Consider the following 22,206-nt stretch of genomic DNA (forward strand, 5'->3'; position numbering starts at 1 on the left):
GATCCGGGTCCCAGCACTGATCCATGTGGAACACCACTTCCTATCTTCAACCACACTGAAAAATGACCCTTTTCTTTCACTCACAATTTTCTGTCTTGAAGCTAGCTAGTACTCCATTCTGCCACAAGTCCCCCAACTGCACGTTCTCTGGTTTATTTGTTAGTCTATTGTGCGACCCCTTATTGTAGGCCTTTAGAAAATCCAGATAAATGACATTGCTGAATTACCATTGTCTAATCTGTGTTACTGCCTCAAAAATGTCAATATTTGGTCAAGCAGGATTATCCCTTTTGAAATCCATGCTGATGATTCATTATTACCTTTTTATTTCTAGATATTTTTCCAGAACCCTTACCTCTGGTAGAAAGGTGATGTTTAACCCATCAATCTCAACTATATTTCAATCTTATTGGGTGCAAAGAGAAAGCCCTCTTAAAAACATAAATTCACTGATCCTATGCTTTGCATAAACACAGCTCTTCCTCATGATACAAATGGGACAGTCAGAATTTATCTCATTTGTAAACTGGACATACAATCTCCTCGTTTACTTTGTCCTCGAACATCTAGGATAAATTGCACATTAAAATGAATTGCCACTGAGCCTCTGTATAAATCATTGTTGATAAATGTTCGCTGTACTGCTGAAATGCTTTCACACTAATGAGATACAGAGATGCATTTCAGCTTGAGCCTAACGACAGCACTGTTGCAAAAGTAAGACAATATGCCACATTAATCATGTGGTATTTTTCAAAATTAATTATTCATATTCCTTCATTTTATATGAAAATAAATCACTTAATATTTCAGCAACTGTGTAGCTTTACCGAAAATTCTGAAAGATTGAGTGAAATTAAAAGTTTCCTGTTACCTTGAATACTATAAATGTGCAACACACACCTTGTTTCTTGTTTGAACTATTTTTCTCTTCCCAGAGGTTTTTGTGAAAATTGTTGACAATGAGATGTTCTTCTTCATTTCCATGGGGTACTGGAAACCTTTGTAAAATAAGATAAGTGTTCTGATGAATGGTCACACCCTGAAATGTTAACCTAATGTTCTATTTCAGATGCTGGTCAATGTATTGTGATATGTCCAGTATTGTATTACTTAATTTAAAATAAATCTTTACATTTATAGATTCCAGTCAATTCAAACCTCAAACTCAATAACCACTGTGAAGACTTGAAGTTTTTAAAAATTAAATGTTGATTAAGAAAGCTGAAAATAAAACGTTATCATGAGCATTAGCACAAAGGACTAGGGCACCATGTACTTTGAGACTCAGATTTGAATTAAAGTCTCGAGACATAATTACCAATGGATTTACCACTCAACTGTGCATTAACACTGCTGGCAAAGAGGTGACCCACGGCATTGAGTGGAGGCAAGGTGTTAAGCAATGGAAAACACTGAGGATTCATCATGGCCTGTGCTCCCTAAATCCTTCCACACTGGTTGATGCGCTACTGGAGACAGCAAAAATGGCTGCAGACTGGAATCCCTGAAATCCCCAGTGAACCATAACAATTACTTGGAGGGCCGAAGGGCCTGTTCCTGAGCTGTACTCTTCTTTGTTCTTTGTTCTAGATCGATTATTCAGCAATCATTGTCACAGGACTGATATTTTCTTAAAATCTCATTGGCCAATATTAATCATTGTGACAAGTCTATGGCACTTTCCCTTTTTCAAAATAGTTCTTCATTAAGCACTGAGATCATCCATGGGAAAAATGTAACTGAACAATAGATGACATTGGTTTGATGTAATAATTGGTAGTAAATAACTATGTGGCCATAAGAAGGAATGACACAATGAATGACTTCATGGAGCCATCTTAGTTGATTATTCTTCAGTTATGAAGAACAAACTATTTTCAGAAAGGTATCATCAAAGTAATAAATAGCATGTATAGATTCATAGAATCCCAAAAATGCAGAAGAATGCCATTTGGCCCATTGAGTCTGCACCAAACCCTCTTGGGGGGGGGGGGGGGGTTCTCCCCCCAAGCCTACTCCCCCACCCTATTCCAATAACCCCTTAACCTAACCTACGCATCTTTAGACACTAAGGGGAAATTTAGCATGGCCAATCCAGCTAACCTACATGTCTTTGGAAACCAAAGAACCCAGAGGAAACCCAATCAGACACAGGGAGAAAGTGCAAAATCCACACAAACAGTTGCCCAAGGTTAGAATTGAACTTGCGTCCCTGGTGCTGTGAGGCAGCAGTGCTAACCACTGTACCACCCCATGTAAACTGAGAGAAAACAGAGTTCAATGTTATATCTACAATTCTCGCAGAATTGATTTTAAAATGTGATATAGGTAAGTGAAAAATGGTAATTATCAATAACAAAAATTGCTGTCAGTTATTAAAGCCAATCATTAACCTTTTTAGCTGAACTTCAACACTCCTGAAACAGACCAGCAAATGGAGTAGGATCAATGAGGGCAAATATCTATTAACATCACTAAATACCTAATAAAATCCAAGAGCACAGTAATCAGCCCAACTTTTAGTTCTGCATTTTACTTAATGCGGAGTATAAAAAAAACAAGGCTAAGGCACTTTTGTGAGGGCCACGAAGAACCCAGCACAAGTTTGTAGAGTCAAATAGAAAGTAACTTTATTTACAATAATATGTACATAAGTACCAACGGTTCACCCTCTAGCCTGTACCACACCGGCCAGCTCTATTCACACAGCTGCACTGCTAATGATTGCCCCCGCCTCCCGCTCATTGGGGGAGCCCATATTCGTCAAGGAACATAGGGTAACCAACTGTCTCCAGCCAATAGGATCTGGGCAGTTTGTAACAGACACCTTTAGTTAGTGGTTGGTAACATAACTGGAAGGAGTATAAGGAAGACAGGCTATAATTTATGGAACAAGTGGCAATTTCCTCCTTCTAAGATGGTCGGCAGAGGCAGGATTTCTGAATGCGTTCATAAATTCATAATGTGGAGATGCCGGCATTGGACTGGGGTGAGCACAGTAAGAAGTCTTACAACACCAGGTTAAATTCCAACAGGTTTGGTTCGAATCACTAGCTTTCGGAGTGCAGCTCTTTCCTCAGGTGAATGAAGAAGTGGGTTCCAAAAACACATATATAGACAATGTCAATGATGCAAGACGATACATTGAATGTGAGTCTTTACAGGTAATTAAGTTTTTACAGGTCCAGATGGAGCAACTGGAGAGAGAGATAATCACAGGTTAAAGAGTTGTGAATTGTCTCAAGCCAGGACAGTTTGTAGGATTTTGCAACCCCAGGCCAGATGGTGGGGGATGAATGTAATGCGACATGAATCCAAGATCCCGGTTGAGGCCGTACTCATGTGTGCGGAACTTGGCTGTCAGTTTTTGCTCGGCGATTCTGCATTGTCGCACGTCCTGAAGGCTGTCTTGGAGAACGCATAAATTCATAAGATATCGGAGCAAAATATGCCATTTGGCCCACTGAGTTTGCTCCACCATGGCTGATCTCATCCTGGCCTTAACTCCACCATTCTGCTCATTCTCCATAGCCCTTCAACCCATCACTAATTAAAAATCTGCCTATCTCCTTAAATTTACTCATTGCCCCAGAATCCACCGCACTCTGGGGTAGCGAATTCCACAGATTCACAATCCTTTGGGAGAAGATGGCTCCCCTCAACTTCATTTTAAGTTTGCTACCTCTTATCTGAAGACTATGACCTCTCGTTGTAGAAACCCCACAAGAGAAAGCATTTGCTCCACGTTTACTTTATCATTAACATTAATGTTAACATTGATGTCCACAACATGAAGGGGCTGACCTGAAGAAACCTGCCATTAATAATTATACTAAGATTTTCAGCCCTTCCAAACTGTTGTTTGTTTCCCAATGTAAGCCATATTATGCTTACAGGCACCCTAAATTGGCACTCTTGTCAACACTTTACACCTCTTCCAATCCAACCACACTGTCTCCTCCTTTGAGCATGTAGTGCTCCCCCCTACAATTCAAAGATGAGCTCATTTGGAGAGGGCGTATCCATGACGTTTCCACTGGAGGTGTTTTTAACATAAATTGTTATGAGCTGCGCAGGTAACTACTAGTTCCGCCTCTACTGAAATTAAAAACGCAAAAGAATACCACAGATTAGCATTCCAGCAGTAACAATCACATTAAATGGGAATTACACATTGTAGCTGGCTGCAAATATGGGATTTAACCTGCTGTTGCCTACACACTTAAGTATAAAACAGCATGGCCTGCAGGCCCGTGACAGCAGCCGGGACTAGGAAATTGCAGGTCTATAAATCAGGTTGAAAGGTTCCAATAAATGTGAGGAAGCAATTCTGCACGAGAAACCAGCATCCAACCCTAAAAGCAGGATAGAGGGAAAAGAGCAGCACAAAGTGGTTGCTACCCTGAGACAAGATGATTGCTGCTTTTAGATGAGTGTGCAATGTATTTGGCTTGTTTCAAGAATCTATGAATTATCAGATTCTGATACTGACCACCTCCTATCAAACCAAACCATTGAGTACTGTTTCCCACCATTTTGGATGATGGAGCACACTCTCGTTGGGATGGCAAAAATTTTATTCCTGTTCTTCACGTTACCATGTGCACAATATGTTTATTTTTGATGCTACAGCTCCTCTCGCTTGTAGAGAGATAATGAACGACTCTTAATTGTTTGCGCTGAGAATAGCCAAAGATTGTCCACCCTCTGAGCTGCTTCTCTTCACTGAAAAAATAGCCAGCAGAACTTTTCAGTGTGTACAAAAGTCAGGAAATCACGCTTTAGTCCCATACTATAATCAATTTTGGGCATCAGACTTTCGGAAAGGTGTGAAGATATTGGAGAGGACACAGAGGCTATTTACTCAAATGGTTCAGGGATGAGGGATTACAGTTCCATGGATACATGGTTATTCTCCTTGGAGCAGAAAAGGCAAAAAAGGAGATTTGATAGAGCTGTTTAAATACAAAACAACAGCTGAAGGGGGGCAATAACCAGGGGCACAGATTTAAGGTGCCTGGCGAAAGATCCAGATGCAACAAGAGGAAACATTTTTTATGCATGAGTGATTACAATTTGAAATACTTTTCCTGACAGGGTGGTGGTCACAGATTCAAATGTAGCCAAAGCGAATCAAAGAGATACTTGAAGGAGAAAAATTGCAGGCAGAGAAAGACTGGGGAGTCTGCTCATATTAAACAGATCAAATGGCCTCCTTCTGTGCTGCACTATCTTCTAATTCCATGGATATATGCACTCTGTGACTTGTACTGGAACCATACAATTGGAGGATGATGACTGTTGATGCAACAAGGTCTTGTAGTTATGTAGCTTTTCAACATTTCAGTGAAGACTCGAACTGACAGCTAAAAACATAGTTGGCAGTTATTTTAGTTAAAGGGTGAAAACGGGCAATAAGTGAAAACAGGCAATAAGTCGATATTATGCCAAAACGACACACCAATTTGGAAAGTCTAGTTTTGACATGCAATTTTGGATCTAATTGCTATTACTGTCATTTGAACTTTCTCAGGTGCCAATTAAACACAATTATGCTGGAGCAGTATGTGTGGGCACTCGTAGCCAGTAACCCATGGGCTCAATTTAACCACTCCGTTTCTCCCGGGCAAATCTGAGCATGCCAGTTTAATAGCGGGAGAGGCCAAAATTAAGATTTGGCCCAGTTTGCTATTGAACCAACCCGCTCCAGATGGCGAGTTCCGGATCATATGGTGAGCATATCATTACCGCTCATTTGCATTAATTTCCGTTTCATAAGCGAGATTAAAGTCGAATTCACCTCCCGGGAATTAACTGGCTACCTGATGGAAAATCACGCAGGCATCGTTCAGTACCCCTTTTTAAAAACGTGAAGCTGGCGTAATGGCTGCTGAGGGAAACGGAGGAGGTGAGTAGTCAGTCTACTTGAGGCTCATGGGCACTGGAGCTGCTGCCTCAGGGCTCGGAGAGGGGTTGGGGACGGACCCCTCAGGGGGTTTGGGCGAGGTCGCGGGGCTGAAGCGTTCGGGTCGGGGGTTGCCCCTGAGCGGGGAGGCAGTGGGCGGTGAGGGCCTTTTCATCTGTGAGGACTTCGAGCCATCATTTTAAAAATAAATTTAGAGTGCCAAATGCATTTTTTTCCAAGTAAGGGGCAATTTAGCATGGCCAATCCACATCTTTGGGTTCTGGGGGCGAAACCCACGCAAACACAGGGAGAATGAGCAAACTCCACACGGACAGTGACCCAGAGCCGGGATCGAACCTGGGACCTCGGCGCCGTGAGGCAGCACGATAACCACTGCGCCACCGTGCTACCTCGAGCCATCTTTAAATATTGTGCATACCCATAACAGGGGCAACTACAGCTGCTGCCTGTCTGTCCGACCAAACACTTTCAGGACAGAGCCTGCTATTAGTTCTTTGCTGAAGGTCACTTTAACTCCCTTTGACTGTGAGCAGCCTCTAGCTTCACAGCTTAAGGTTATTGCTAATCAGAAATTGGCCTTTTAATTGTGCGAGCATTTCAGAGCTTGAGGCTGTGTTTGCTGCTTGCTCCTGCTGGTGGCTGCAGATGCTTGGAGTCTGCGTTTGCTGTTTCCTTTCATTTCTGTAGCCAGAAAGAAGGACAAGTTTTACTATGACACTTGGGTTCTGGAACATTGGGCTCAGGGGGATGTAGGAATGCAGAAAGCAATCCGGTTTGAAGATGCTGCATGACCTGGTGCATGACATTGATCCAAATGGGACACCTGATGACGCTATTGAAGAAATGCTTTGGCAGATTGCTAATGCTTTTTTGCTGGCATGGCAAGAGCTGCTTGCAACTGGCAGATCATCACGGGTTAAACACACTGGAAGTCAAGGATGTTCAACTGCACCTTCAGCGCCAGTGGAATATGTGGATGCCAGGATTTTGTTCCGGTGAGTTTGGGCCGTGTGGGAGGGCCTGCACAACTGCGATTCCTGGACGGAGAATGACACTGGTACGTAGAACAAGTAACACATTGATGGACAAGTCATTTCTATGACAAAGTTCTGGACATGGTAACACATTCTCAGGCTCATTCTCCATTTCTGTTGAGGAACTTACGAGGGGTGATGCGGTGTATTTGGTTTTCTTTGTGAAAATGAGCTGATATAGCGTTATATTGGTACCAATATGGAACGGTGATGTTTGCTTGTTGTTTAATGGCTACTATGATATGTGGAATGTTATGTAGTTGATTTTCAAATATTTGTTACTGTTGTCCGTTTAATAAACAAAATATTCTCAGGGGCTGTAGGGGCTGCAGGGTGTATTTGCTGTTTGCTCCTGCTTCTGGCTGCAATGCCTGAAGACATAGGGCGAGATTCTCCGGACTCACGACGGGTCGGAGAATAGCGGGCGTCGGAAATTTTTACGGCGACGCTGTTCCGACGCCCTCCCGCTATTCTCCGAACCCCGCAAATTGTCGGAGTCGCGTTTCCCGACAAACGCCTCCTTCCCGCCCCTGACACGACCAGAATCGCCACTGAGAGTCCCCCCCGCTATTCACCGGCCCGGATGGGCCGAAGTCCCGACGTCATGGCGCCCTGTTTGGACGTCGTGAAACACACCTGCTTTTTAAATTCGTCAACCAGTCGGCCTGGCTGACGACTGCTTGGAGGAGGTCAGGGCACCACTCTGCGCACCGCTCAGCGCACCGCTCAGCGCACCGCTCGAGTCTGGCCACAACGGGGAAGGCATCCCTGGGAACGGGAGGGGGTCCAGAACGGGGGCGGTGGGGGGGACGGAGGGGGCAGTGGGGGAGACGGAGGGGGCAGTGGGGGAGACGGAGGGGGCAGTGGGGGAGACGGAGGGGGCAGTGGGGGAGACGGAGGGGGCAGTGGGGGAGACGGAGGGGGCAGTGGGGGAGACGGAGGGAGCAGTGGGGGGCGACGGAGGGGGGGGGGGGTTAGGTAGAGAGTGAGCCGTCCAACCCCGTAACAAAATGTCTGCCACCATGCCATGGTGTGCAGGTGACGAGGACACGGCCGCTGGTTCCCCTGTGGCTTCCGGCCACAGGCCACTGACGCACCCGTGAGGAGGACATAGTTTACTGGCCGTTGGATGCAGGAAGTGACCAGGGGTTAGGCTGACCGCGTGTCAGCAGCGCGACCAGGCCACCGGGACACACTGGTATCCCATGGCTGGCGGCTGCCGAGGTGTCGACTAACGTCCGTCTAACATGTCCCGTTTCTCTGCCCCCCACCACCCTTCTGTAGGTTAGCACGATGCATGGGAACAGAACGGCTATGTTCTGATCAGTGGTTGGGGCAGCTCTACTGGATTTGGAGATGCAGCAGCATCCACACCCACAACCCGCAGTGGCTGCAGGGCCAGCTGCAGCAGCAGAGGGAAGGGCCGAGGAGTTGCCAGTCGTCGAGCAGCATGGGGGGGGGGGGAGGAGGAGGAGGAGGAGGAAGAGGAAGAGGAGAGAGTGAGGGTGCAGCCACGGCGTCAGAGGCGACGACCAAAGCCGAGGGTGTACCGTGTCCGGGTCTCTTTCCTAACAATGCCGGACATCACCTGCAGGAGAAGACTCCGGCTGAGTAGGCAGACGGTGATACATATCTGCGAACTCCTGTCGCACCTCGCCCCACGTGGAACGGGGGGAGGACACGCGATCCCGGTAGCCATCAAGGTGACGGTCGCTCTGAACTTCTATGCTACCGGCTCCTTCCAGTCTCCGAGCGGGGACGTCTCTGGGATCTCCCAGTCATCGGTGCACAGGTGTATCCGGGATGTGACCGACGCCCTCTATGCCATCGCCGATCGCTACATCACCTTTCCCGAGGACCGAGCAAGTCAAGACTCACGAGCCCGTGGATTTGCCAGTGTGGCCGGGATACCGAGGGTTCAGGGGTCAATCGACTGTGTTCACGTCCCCATGCGCCCGCCTGCTGTGGACAGGGACGTGTTCACAAACAGGAGGGGGACATACTCCATTAATGTCCAGGTGGTATGCGACCCCCACATGAGGTTCATGAACGTCTGTGCAAGGTTCCCAGGGAGTGTGCATGACTCCTACATACTAGCGCAGTCGTTCATCCCTGCGATGTTTGAGGGACGTCCCCCCCGGCTGAGGGGCTGGTTGCTAGGTGACAGGGGTTATCCGCTGAGGTCTTGGCTGATGACGCCGATACGGAGGCCTCAGACCAATGCGGAAACACGATACAACGAGGCCCATGCAGCAACCAGGGGTGTGGTGGAGCGCTGCCTTGGCCTCCTGAAGATGAGATTCAGGTGCCTGGACCGCTCCGGAGGGGCCCTGCAGTACCAGGCCGACAGGGTCGCTCGCATTGTAGTGGTCTGCTGTGCGCTGCACAACATCGCGATGCAGAGGGGAGATGACCTGTTGCAGGAGGCGGAGGGAGAAGCTAGTGGCAGTGGTGCCAGCACAGAGGAGGAGGAGGAGGAGGAGGAGGAGGAGGAGGAGGAGGAGGAGGAGGAGGAGGACGCTGGCGGAGTGGCGGGCGCAGCACGCAGACACGACCCACGTGCTGGTGATGTCCAGGAGGCGGCACGACGGACCCGGCAAGGACGGCGGGCACGCGACGCCATGGTGGCAGCACGGTTCACGCATCGCATGTGACGTCCCCGATGAACACCAAACCACCACCTGCATCGCTAGTCATGCAGAGGGTCACCACACAACTGCCACCACCAACCCCCCCCCCCCCCCCCCCCCCCCCCCCCCCTCAGTGTACACTGCTCCACTTCGACATGACGCTTATCACTGGGTCCAGACGGAATGGCACAACATTGATGGCTGTGTCAGCGGGTGTGATCAGTGCCATGTGGAATGATGACAGCCCGCTCTGCGAAGAGCTGTGAGCTCAGAATCGTTAGAGAGAGTCTGACCCATGGCAATAGCTGAACCATCCACCTTGGTGGCCGCTGAGTTCGTCACTGACACTCCATCACGTGCCCGCGTGGGCTAGCTGTGGGAGGGGGGTAGGGGCAGGGACTGCACACCCGGCACCGAGGTTTCACCACCCGTCACCCCCAGCGACACTCGGTCACCATCACGATTCCTGTGGCTGTGGAACAATCACACGGTATTACAAGTAAGGTGGAACAGTGTGTTTAATATTAACAATTATTTACAGGTGCCCTAGCCCCTACAACTAAACTGTGCCCTTCACCCGTGCCAACTTACTCAGTGTCTCTCTTAGTTGCCTTACGGGCCCTACCACTACGTCTAAGTGAATCCCCAGATGATACAGCAGGAGTGGAGGAGGATTGCTGCGAATCGCCCCCCTCGACTCGTTTCTCCTTGGCCAAGCGTTTCCTGGGGCGACCCGGCCTTGATGGGCCAGGCTGCTCTGCGGGCGTCTCGGGTGACATTGTGCCACCCTGCTCTGCCTGCTGCCCACCCGATGCACCAGGGATGGGACGGGGGGAGGCCGAGAATTCCGGGACGTCCCGTGATGGAGTTAATGGGACGGGCCCCGAAACCTCCTCCTCCCTCGGGGAGCCCGGTGGCCCCCGGGCCTCACTTTGGGACAGAGGTGCGAGCGGGGAGGTTCCCCGTCGCACCACCGACACCTGGCGCTGCCAGTCCTGGAGGCCTGCAACGGTATCCACCAGGATCCGAAGGTTTGCAGAGACGGAGTCCAGGGAGTTAGACATTCCCGCCAGGGACTGTGCGATCTCAACCTGATTGTGCACGACGCCATCCAGCACATGTGTCAGGCGGTTGATGCTCTCGGCGACTGACTGCTGCGACTGGCCAATGACCTGCTGAGACTCGGCCATGGCCCGCAGGGCGCCGGCAATGTCGGTTTGGCTCTGGCACATTGCTGCCTGTGAGAGGGCAACCCTGTCCAGGGCCGAGGATGACGCGTGCACATTAATCCCAACGTCTTGCATAACCTGACCCATTGCCTCCACCGCGGATGCCACCCGTGCGGTGTCGGACTGGGTCTCTGCCATGAGCGGCACCACTCCCTGCTCTTGGACGCGGATAGACTCCTCTAACAGCGTCTGCAGAGTCTGGAAGGAAGCCCTCATCCCGTCATTGTTTCCCTGGGTTTCCTGAGGCATCGGCTGTGCGGGTGGGTTGAGAAACTCCAGGAACTCCGAAAACGTCTGGGAGCCAGCTGCATCCTGGGCCTGGTCTGGCCTCCGCGAGTCCGGGCCCTCTGTTGCTCCGACCTCCACCTGCTGTACCTGCTCATCTGTGATGTGCCAACCAGACTGTGCCCCAGGAGACTCATCACTAAATAGGCCCGCCGGGGTGTGTATCTCTGGGATGATGGAAGTGGTGGGAGAAAGCAGTGCCGCAAGCCCGACGCTCTCAATGGTTAGGTCCTCGTCCAGGGTGTGGGGCCGCTCAGCGACAGGAGGGTTGTCCCTGGCCATTTCTGGTGGTGGTGGTGGACCTCGAACCCTCTGTGCGTCCTGGTCCGCAGATTGGGTTGGGGCAGATAGGGCTGCCCGCTGATCGGGCACCCTCTGTTGTGAGGCCCCGGGTGAGGTGGCGGCAGATTCCTGTCTCCGTCTGCAGCCAGACGGCCCTGGTCGTTCGGCATCACGTCCTAGGGAAGAGAATGAGACGGGTTATTTCGATTTGCTCGGCAGGCCGCTGGACGGTCCCAGTGGGCAGGGTGTGTGAAGGGACAGAGGATGGGGAGGTGTCCCAGTGGGCAGGGTGTGTGAAGGGACAGAGGATGGGGGGGGGAGGGTGTTTGTCAGGGAGGGTTGTCTCACTTGCTGCAGTTCCGCCAACCTCGCATTGCGCGATATCGCGGGTGGCAGACCCCCCAACAAGGTCCAGTGCCCTCTGTTCAAAGGTGCTGAGGGGGTGCATGTTGGGCGAACCCCCTCCAGTCTTGTGCCGCTCACGGTGGTTATGACCGGCCTTGGCCTGTTGGGGGAGGAAACATAGGTAGATCATTACAAAACGGTAGGTATCAGAAGTCCGTTCTGATACTGGCACAGTTTGGGGGGGGGGGGGGGCAAGTTGTCATCAGATGATTGCATCTCTCCTCGGGGCCAGAGCGCTGGGTCTGTGACAACTTTGTGAACCACCCTCAAATAACTCTGCCCCAATCCCTCTCCCCCCCCCCCCCCGGGCAGTTAAGGGGGAGGGATGGTTGTGACTAGGGGGCACCCTCATGGCACTTACCCTGGCAGACCTGGTGAGGTCATGTAGCTTCTTTCGGCACTGCTCTGCTGAGCGAGGGGTCTGCCCCACAGCACTGACGGCAGCAGCCACGTCACGCCAGGCCTGGCGTACCGTGCTGGCAGGTTGGCGATGCCCTCTCCGCGGGCGGATGATGCACCTCCTCTGCTCCACGGCATCGAGCAGCGCCTCGACGTCTGCATCAATAAAGCGAGGTGCAGCTCGCCTAGGCTCCGACATCCTGCCCGACAGATTCTGTGGTCGCCCGCGACTTTTTACGGCGTCGGGCGGCGTCACATGGGCGGGTTCGTGTCGTCGTCGCGTTCCGTCGTCATCACGCACGTAATTGACGCGGCCGCGCTGCTAGCCCATTTCCAGGAAGTGAATCGGTCGGGAAATGAAGCCTTCGCGACCGTCGTAAAACGGTCCCGATTTTTACGACCGTTTGCCGACTTTCCGCGGATGCGGAGAATTTCGCCCATAGTGTTTGTTTGCTTTTGCCTCTTCTGCTTCTGTGGCCTGGAATAAGGCCATGAGAGGATGTAAGCTGGCCTACTACCCGTGCTGGAGAGCTCTGCTGTGCTTTGTGTCAGTGTGAATATCTTGTATGATTATCCCTGCCTTTGAGAGTCTGCTGCTGGGAGCTGCAGGAGAGGGAGACTGAGACAGAGTGACCCGAATGCTGCTTCAGCTGCCTGGACTGGAGGCTGTGTGTCTGTTTGCTGCCGTGTCTTTTGTTTCTGTGGCCTAGAGCAAGGAATGGGAGGGAGTCAGATGACTCACTGCCAGTGCTGACGAATGCGAAGAGTGGCAGCAACTTGCTGAAGATATTGATGAACTGCTTTTGCAGCTTGTTGGTGGCTTTATTATACTGTTGAATGTTTAATGTCTGGATGCTGCGTGTTTGCTCGTTACCACCTCTTTTGCTTCTGTGGCCTGGAACAAGAAAGGGAAGAAGTCAGATGACCTGCTGCCAGTGCTGGAGGAGGGATGGCAAAGGTATTGACGGAAATTATGAAGCAGATAGGTGGAACGGATTCGTGGCAGATTTTGCATCCTGGGGTAGGAAATTCTCTTTCTTTTCTCCGGTGCATAACGTGTATCCGCGCATCGACTTTTCCATGCTTGGGAAGTCTTTTTCTGCCAGGGACGAAGAAAGCGGAATATTCCACGATAATTCTTTCGGATCATTCTCCTGGTTTGTGTAGTTTTGGAGCCGGGATAGGTTCAGCGGCTGCCGTGGAGTTTGGATGTGGGAATTTGGGATCTTGTGTGAAGATTGTAAGATTGATTGATGAGTATGTGGAGTTTAACAAAAGTGGGGAGATTTTGTCCTCGGTACTGTGGGAAGCCCTTGAAGGTAGTGATGAGAGGGGAGATAATCTTGCATGTAACATAGGTGGTTAGGGGGCAAGGAATATCAAAGATTGGTGGATGAGATTTTGGAGGTAGATGGTAGGTTTTCGAATGACCCTACTCCAGAGATCCTGACTAGAAGCATGAAGCTGCAGCTGCAGTTTAACCTATTGTCCACAGATAAGGCGGTGCGCCAGTTGGGGGACTCGAAGGGTGTAATGTATGAATATGAGGAGAAGGCGAGGCATCTTTTGGCTAGCCAGTTGAGGTGGCAGACAGCTTCCCGAACCCTCAGGTTTGGGTTTTGGGTGGTGGACTAGTGTCTGTGCCAGATAAAGTTAATGGGGTGTTTGAGGCATTCTATAAGAATCTTTATAGGTCGGAGCTGCCTGGGGAGGATTCGGATATGGTGAAGCTTCTGGAGGGATTATATTATCCTCAGGTGGAAGAGGAGGATGGGGAAGGGTTGGATGAGCCGTTGGGGGTGGAGGAGCTCTGGACAGCTAATGGGAAAATGCAGACTGGTAAGGCGCAGGGGCCAGATGGGTTCCCAGTGGAATTTTATAAAAACTTTGCTGATCGGTTGGTGCCGTTATGTGTGGAGATCTTTGAGATTCAGTAGCGCGGGGGTCTCTTCCGGAGACAATGATGCAAGTGTCTATCTTGCTTCTGATCGAAAAGGATAAGGACTCGGCCGAGTGTGCATCGTACCACCCAGTTTCTTTATCAAGTGTGGATGCTCGGATTTTGGCCAAGGCTCTAGCTCTGAGGTCGGAGCAGTGTCTCCCTCGGGTTGTTGGGGAGGATCAGACAGAGGTTGTGAAGGATGGGCGGTTGTCGTCTAATGTGCAGCAGCTGTTTAATGTGATATTGTCCCCATCGGAAGGGTGGGAGCAGGAGGTTATTGTGGCATTGGATTCCAAGAAGCCTTTTGATAGGTTAGAATGGGGATGTTTGTCTGCAGTGCTCGAACAGTTTGGGCTCCCCCGCTCACTGAATGATTCTCGCACTTGATCTTTTGTGGTCTAGTGCTACGTCTAGTTGTGTTCCCAGGATGCACATCTGATAAGGAGGCAGCCTGATGCTTTCCATGAGCCCAGTGACCTTTGATGCCTTTGGTAGATGTCCTCTGGAAGTGCCCGTAGGGTCCTGGGATCTCCATGGGATGGAAGGGCAGCTGGAGTGAGCTCCAGAAGTCTCTGCGTCATCTGGCACTGTCAGTCCTGACAGCTCTCCATTGACTCTACTATGATATCAACGCCCTCAGTGATCCTTCGCAGTGACAGGGGCATGCTCTGCAGTGCCTTGGTATGTCCACCTGCATTTGGGGCGTGTCGCTCCCAACTGGGACATGATGTCGAGGCCATAGTCCTCACAGACTGAGCCATATTTTGGACACTACCACACAAGATGTGGACGTCGAACTCCAGGGTTTCCACTGCAGCCGCCAGCCTAGCAGCGTTGGCCTCAGTGCCATGCATTATTGGCATCAATTCCATAGCCCGTAGTCTTTGGGACTTCTCCAATCAGCTACGCACTCACTGGAATGTCACTGTCATCTCCTCATGTATCTCATGGCTGTGTCCTATCATCTGCATCAACTCCGGAGTACATTTGTCGAGAGGCTCAGCATCTGACTGCGACTCAGCTGAGTCCTGAGATCCAGCAGACCTCCATCTGCTGACTCCCTTGGATGTTCAGGTCTCCACCTAATGTGCACAGCAACTGTGTGGTGCTCCCCAGGTCGTGCTCCAGATGCATTCCCACTATTGTCGTCCAGTGAGGTGTGTGTCTCTGAGCTGGTGGGTGGTGGAGATGATAGCTGTGACGCATCGATGGTGGCATCCTCGGAGCTCTCCTGGGTGGCGGGGGGGTAACGACTCTGGATGCGGGGGGGGTAAAAGCCCCATCAGATGGAGATCCTGTGAGACAATGGATATGTGGTGAGCGAGAGTGAAGGATCATTTTGTCTGACATAAACAACTCACTTGAGACGTTTCATCTGTGTGAAAACAGTAGAGATCTCCAATGCTCACACGTGGGATGAGAGCACGTAGGGTGCTCTGAAGATCTGGATCTAAGGTCTTGATCAGTCTGTTGAGTTAGCGGATGTGTTCCTTGGTCGGATCTGCGGGTAACTGTCTGTCGTGTTCCTGGTTGTTCAGTTGTCGGTATACTTCTTTGCAGTAGTCTGTTCTGTTCAGTATGACGGTGGCCCCTCCTTTGTCTGCTTGTTTGATGACAATGTTGTGGTTGGTCTTCAGAGCGTGGATGGCGTTGCGTTGTGCTTGGGTGACGTTCGGGGCTGTCTTGTGAATGCGACTGATGAATCTGGCATTGACGCAATTCCTGACGGCTTGAGCATACGTGTCGGGTCTAGGGCAGCAGCCTTCCGGAGGGGTCCAATTCGTCTCCTCTTCAGTTGCCGCACTGCAGATCTCTCGGTCTGCTGTTCCGGTTCATTGGTAGTCTCCTTGGCTTCACAGTTCGCCTCTGTCTTTGGGACTTCTCCAATCAGCTACGCACTTGCTGGAATTCACCTGAGGAGGGAGCAGTGCTCCGAAAGCTAGTGTTTGAAACAAACATGTTGGATTTTAACCTGCTGTTGTAAGACTTCTTACTGTGCTCACTCCAGTCCAACGCCGGCATCTCCACATCTGTGTGAAGGGGCAGTGGATCCTCACTTCTGCAGCGCAAACCAATCTTGCTGTCGATGACTGCTCTCTCCTCGGATAACCACTGCTGAATAGGAAAGATGACTAACATTGTGTTGTGAGGCACAATGGAAAAAGAGGACAATGGCTAACATTGTGCTGTGAGGCACGATGGAAAAAGAGGACAATGGCTAACATTGGGTCGTGATGCATGATGGTAAAATATGCCAACAGATTTGTCCATGTGAAAAACTGCCTCTCTGCAGATTGAATTTCATGGGATCAGACAGAACAGCATCTTGGAACTGGACATTTTGCTGACAACACTTTGTTTTGGAACAGTGAGAACAAGGCTCTCTCAAGGTCAAATAAGGCCGATGTGTGCTATCGGATTGTTTATATGAATTAACTATAAACTACAAGCTGAAACATTATAAAATAGTCGCAGCTTCTGAGATTCAACAGAGATAACTTCGGGATCAACATTCGCAAGACAAGACCGGAGTTTGGAAGCTCACAGCACACATCCTCCAGAGCAGGCCTGGCCAAGTTCTCTCTAGGGGATAGTATTTTTGTTCAGGTTGTGAGTCTTGAAACCTGCGTAACTGTTGAAATAAACACATAACTGAAGTATTTCAGTGAATTGAATAAAGGCTGTATTAAATCAAATAGTGGTTGTGAAGTATGATTTGTCCGTTTCTTCAGCTGCCACCAGCAGAGAGCAGTAACATATTGGCACCCCGGATGGAGCACGTCCAACGTAGAGAAGACGATCCGGTTCTGAGTGAAATATCCTATCACCCAGCCTGAGTCTGACTTAAGAGGGCAGTAACCCCACGTGATGGCAAGGATTAAATGGGTGAAGGGAGCATAAAAACAAAGGACTGGGTAGCCAAATAGTTCTGAGGGCATTTTTAAACTACTGGCATTGCAGACAAATTGTTAGAGTAAAACATTAAAGTAAAGGACTAACGGTTAATAGCAAAGGTAACCTCCAATAATCAGCAAACCTCAAGTGCAAACACATGGACAGACAGGGCAGGAAGATATTTTTAATGTATTTTATTACAGATATGTAGCAAAACAGGTTACAACCCATAAACCACCCCGAGAAACATACTTCCCAGCAAGCAACTAGACAGTCTGTACAAAATCTTTCTCCCTTTTCACCCTCCCCGACCCTCCCCCTCCCACCTCCCCTCCCCACCCTGCGACAAACAGCTCCTCATACACGGTTAAAAACATCCCCCACCTTTTCTCAAACCTTTTATCAAACCCCTTTGCGGAGCCCCTTAACTCATACTTTATCTTCTCCAACTGCAGGAAGTCGTACAGGTCACCCAACCAAGCCGCTACCCCGGTAGCAATGCCGACCGCCACTCTAGTATAATTCGCCGGCATGCAATCAGAGATGCGAAGGCCATGACATTGGCCTTCCTCCTCTCCATGAGCTCCGGCTTCTCTGAAACCCCAAATATCGGCATCAATGGTTACGGGTCCACCTCCTCCTCCACTATCCTGGCTAAGACTGCGAAGACTCCCGCTCAGAATCTTCCCGATTTTTTGCAACCCCAAAACATGTACGTGTGATTCGCTGGCCCCCCCGCCCACTCCTCTCACACTCATCTGCTAGCCCCTGAAAGAACCCACTCATTCTCATCTGCTAGACCCTGAAAAAACCTACTCAAACCTCCCCAGCAGGCCCATAATCCTTCCCATACTCTCCAGCAGATCAGAAATATGCAGCAACAGGTCAACATAGAGCGACACCCAATGCTCCCTCTGTCCCCTCATAATCTCCTGCCATTCCGCCGACCCCCCGAGAGCCATCGCCAATGGCTCTATGGCCTGCGCAAACAGTAATGACGACAGCAGGCACCCCTGCCTCCTATCCCTGTGTACGTCAAAGCTCTGCAAACTCATATTATTCGTCCTCACACTCGCCTTTGGTGCCACACACAGCAACTGCACCCGTGCCATAAATCTCGGCCCAAACACAAACCTTCCCAAAACCTCGAACAAATGCCGCCACTCCACCCGATCAAATGCCTTCTCCATGGACACCACCACCTCCGGTACCAGAGCTCCCGACGGATTTATCACTACATTCAACTCGCGAGCTGACTGCCCTTCACTAATCCTTCACAAATAAGAAGTTTGATCTTCGGCAACCACCCCCAGGACACAATCCTCCATCCATCCCGCCAAAAACTTAGCCAATACTTTCAGATCTGTGTTCAGTAGTGATATGGGCCTATACGACCTACATTCCACTGGGCCTTCCCCTTTTTCAGGATTAGCGTGATTACTGCCTGCGTCATCATCTCCGGCAGCTCCCCCTACTCCAGCGCTTTATTGACAGGGCAGGAAGTTAGCGACAAAGGTTATTAGGGAAGGAGTTTAAAAGGATTAAGGAGAGACACTCCCTTGTCTTCCTCGCTGCCAAGATCGGCACTGGACCCCAAAAAGCGGTCAATTACGATGTTGATTATCTGAGTTCTGACAGATGGCTAAATCTAGGCCAGAATGGGAAACGGCAGTCAGGACAGTGAGCAGCACCAAGTTAGGAAGCAGTGACGTTCTGGTGGGTTACTTTTGGGAAAGACAGTAGCCGAAGCCTGGAGGGCAGACTCCTGAAAGAATTGCACGGGTTCAAAAACAAACTGCGCAGAGACATGCAGTGATAGAATGCCGTGAGGAAAAGATGAAGAGAGTGCCATGAACTTTGGTTGGGGAGCTGAGGGCTCCGTCACAAAGTTTATTACAAAACAACACCCCAGATTGTAGAGTAGTAAAATGAAAGATAATAATGACTTTGGCATATGCTAGAATGCAACTGGTAGACAGTTTAACAAGAGAAACAATAGCATCAGGATCAAACAATGCCTTTGGGAGCTGTACTGCAGAAGAATGCGACGGAGATTATGAGTGCTTGCTTGATAGGTTTTGTAAAGAGCTTCAGAAAGGAAACAGCGAGTTGGAGAAAGTCTGGATTAAGTTAGTCTACAGTGTACATCTGTGTGCCTTACAGCTGAGTAAAAGGTGCAAACAGTTGAGGGAACTGGTAGATAAGCTGAAGAATGGAACTGCTTGCTTGCAGGAGAGCACGTTACGTAATCAATTACGTTAGGAACCAAGAGGCACATGATAGGGTGTGTGGTGCTAAGAAACAACGACTGCTGTTAGACCAAAGATTGGAACAAGATATTGATTTTAGTCAGAAAATACCAGAGTGAGGAGTGAAAAGATGCAGAGGGGATTTTGAGGAAGTTAATAAAACCAGGACAGTTGAAAGCACTCATCCCTCTTCTCTGCCTCTCCTGTGTGATAGGGGAATGCCGGCGTGTCAGAATAGCCATGTCTTCTGCACCATCCTGATCCATGACCCTCACTCTGTTGATTGTTCCATTTGAAGCAATACCATACATTTGAGTCAAGTCATTGTGGAAGCAGGGTGTTTTTCTATTGCTGTGCTAATCACTGTGCTACCATGCTGCCTATGTATAAGGCTGCATTCAGGGAAACGGTGTGTTAGAGGTTGTAGCGCCTACGGAGATTACAGATGGGGAGAACTGGAAACATGGAAGAATATAAACTCCAGAAAAGGGAAAACACCCTGCTGTAAACTCGTGCTGGATTCTACATGGCCCTCACAAAACTGGCAATGAGGGTGAAAATTAGATAGCTGTCTATGCTACTGAAGTCACCTCCTTGGACTTTTTGTTGGATACAGGTTAGAAGTTTTTTTTTTCTGTTACAGCATGCCTCTTTACGGACATTTGGCCATATTTGATGCTGTGCTGGAGATTGGAACCAGTAGGCACAAAGAATACGTTACTACTTTCGGGCAAATAACATCACCGAAAACGAATGCCAGTTGGTCATTTTGCTAACTGCCTGTGGCTTGCAAGTTGTGGAATGATAAGGGTGATAAGAAGCCTTAAGTACCGCTGGAGAAGGGACCAGTAGTGAACTGCTGGTAATTTGTACACTTGTACACTTGTTGTAAATAAAGTTACTTTCTGTTTGACTCATACTGGATCCTTCATGGCTGTCCATCAGAAAGGGGCTTTCATTGCTTCTGTCGAAGTTCCCAACACTTGCAGGGATTCATCACCAAATTAGCTGACATTGAGATATTTGCATCAAATACTGCCCATCCCACAGCTTGACTAACAAACGTCGACAGTTTTGCTCAATCAGTTGCTTCGGAAATGTGAAGGGATCGCTACTGCAATGTGTTTGCTACTTTTTGTCATATATTCTCACAAATCGCATGTTTCAAAGCTGTTTCATTCACAATTCATTAACAGTGGAGGGCAATAGGCATTTGTCTCAGTTTTCAATAACAGAAACATGAAGTCACAATATTTAGTGAATTATAAATATCTGGGGAAATCTCCATTGCATCATGTGTCTATTTAAATGTTCTGAAAAGTATCGAAGTTTAAATATCAGGTGAAATTATCTTTAAACTGAATAGTCATTTAGGGGGTATTCACAATAAACATTACATAATAAATAGCTATTCAACTGGTAAATGTTTTATTAAGTGATATTGTTGAATGTGTAGTTTTGAGTGCTTTGAGTTTTGATTTCTGCTGCAAAATGTTAGTGCGGCCCTGAAAGGTTCACTGAATAAAAGATATTCCCATTTACACATTTCCAGTAAATCAATCACTTATGTATGTAAAATATACATTGACATTTTTAGCCACACTTTGGAGTCTCCGAATGGTGAAGATCTGCCACAGGATATGTCAAAAGTCATTAAAAGCCTCTTCAGAAATTCCTGCCTGAAGCCAGATCAAAGGTGAACACCTGGAAGCCAGCAATGCCAGCACAGCAAAAAGTAATCCTATACTCTTCCCTGCTCATAGATTTTGTTTTGTTATGCCAAACACCTTATTTATGTTTTATTTATTGCCTCAAACTTCTCCTTTCTGGGTAAAAGGATAGTTAAGATTTTCCCTTTGATAAAAATTATTTTCACAGGGGAAAAACGGGAGGTATGGCTCACCCTCTTGAAGTTCTTCGTAGACCTTCTTATACTGGCTTAGTGAGGCCACTTGATCCTTTGTAGTCTGCAGCATTGCCCTTAGGTCGGTGATGATCACATCATAGCATTTGGCTTGTTTTGCAACCTTCCCCTGCAGATCCTGATAGTCCTGATGGAGCCTGACAAATACAGTTGAGGTAGAAGATCAGCCGTGATGTTATTGAGTGACAGTACAGGCTCAGAGGTCCAAGTGGCCCATTCTTGCACCTATTTTTTTATCTTCTTAAAGAAATGGTTACAGTTAGACAGCAATAACGAAGTTCATCGCTTACAACATACCGCTCTTAGTACATCAGAATTAGGTGTACTATCCCAAAAGTTTATTTCACTCGATAAAATTTCACTGCTTGTGATCCCAACAGGATCTTCCTCCAAATGCCACCAAGTCACATGCACCAGCAATCATCCCAGAAAACATGAGTATAGGTCTCGAATCCCATTCCCCAAATTTTTTTTATCCCTCACTATTCAAACCAATCCTTTGTCATTTTCTTTCTATTGTATTTCTCTCGTTCGCTTTCTCTGTAACATTCCCTTTGCCCTCTTATTGCCACTGGTCTCTTCCTCAAGAATATCTGCCTTTCTCACATGTGCAACAACATTTTAACCATTTTACTCGAATGCCGCAAATAATGTGGTTAATTAATGAGGATTGTCCTCCCTCAGTTCTGTGTACATCTACCATTTTACTGTTGGTATCACTTATGCAAAACCACTGAAGTAATGTTTAATTTATTATTTGTATGTGAAATTTTAACCAAAGTAAGATAGAACTCAAATGAACATGTATGTAGTGACCTGTTAACAAGATAGACCAATGGGTACATTATTTTGCACACCCTAGTCTAATGTGGCATTAATTAGATATTATATTTTTTAAACGACTGAAAATAAGAAAGGAATACTCTTGAAAATGAAATGAAAATGAAAATCGCTTATTGTCACGGTAGGCTTCAAATGAAGTTACTGTGAAAAGCCCCTAGTC

At 48.5% G+C, this 22,206-nt stretch overlaps 1 protein-coding gene across 2 annotated transcripts in view; it reads right to left on the minus strand.

The window, feature by feature from the left end:
• LOC119979396 overlaps positions 1 to 22,206 on the minus strand; it is a 340,254-nt gene that overhangs the window by 257,784 nt on the left and 60,264 nt on the right. For both annotated transcript variants that reach the window (XM_038821550.1, XM_038821551.1), the window contains exons 7-8: positions 21,183 to 21,340; positions 904 to 1,001 (exon numbers count right to left, since the gene is read on the minus strand). In XM_038821550.1, the coding sequence (XP_038677478.1) occupies positions 904 to 1,001; positions 21,183 to 21,340 (256 nt within the window). The remainder of the gene's footprint in view (positions 1 to 903; positions 1,002 to 21,182; positions 21,341 to 22,206) is intronic.

The sequence above is a fragment of the Scyliorhinus canicula genome, chromosome 16, assembly GCF_902713615.1.
Source record: "Scyliorhinus canicula chromosome 16, sScyCan1.1, whole genome shotgun sequence".
Taxonomy (NCBI): Eukaryota; Metazoa; Chordata; class Chondrichthyes; order Carcharhiniformes; family Scyliorhinidae; genus Scyliorhinus; species Scyliorhinus canicula.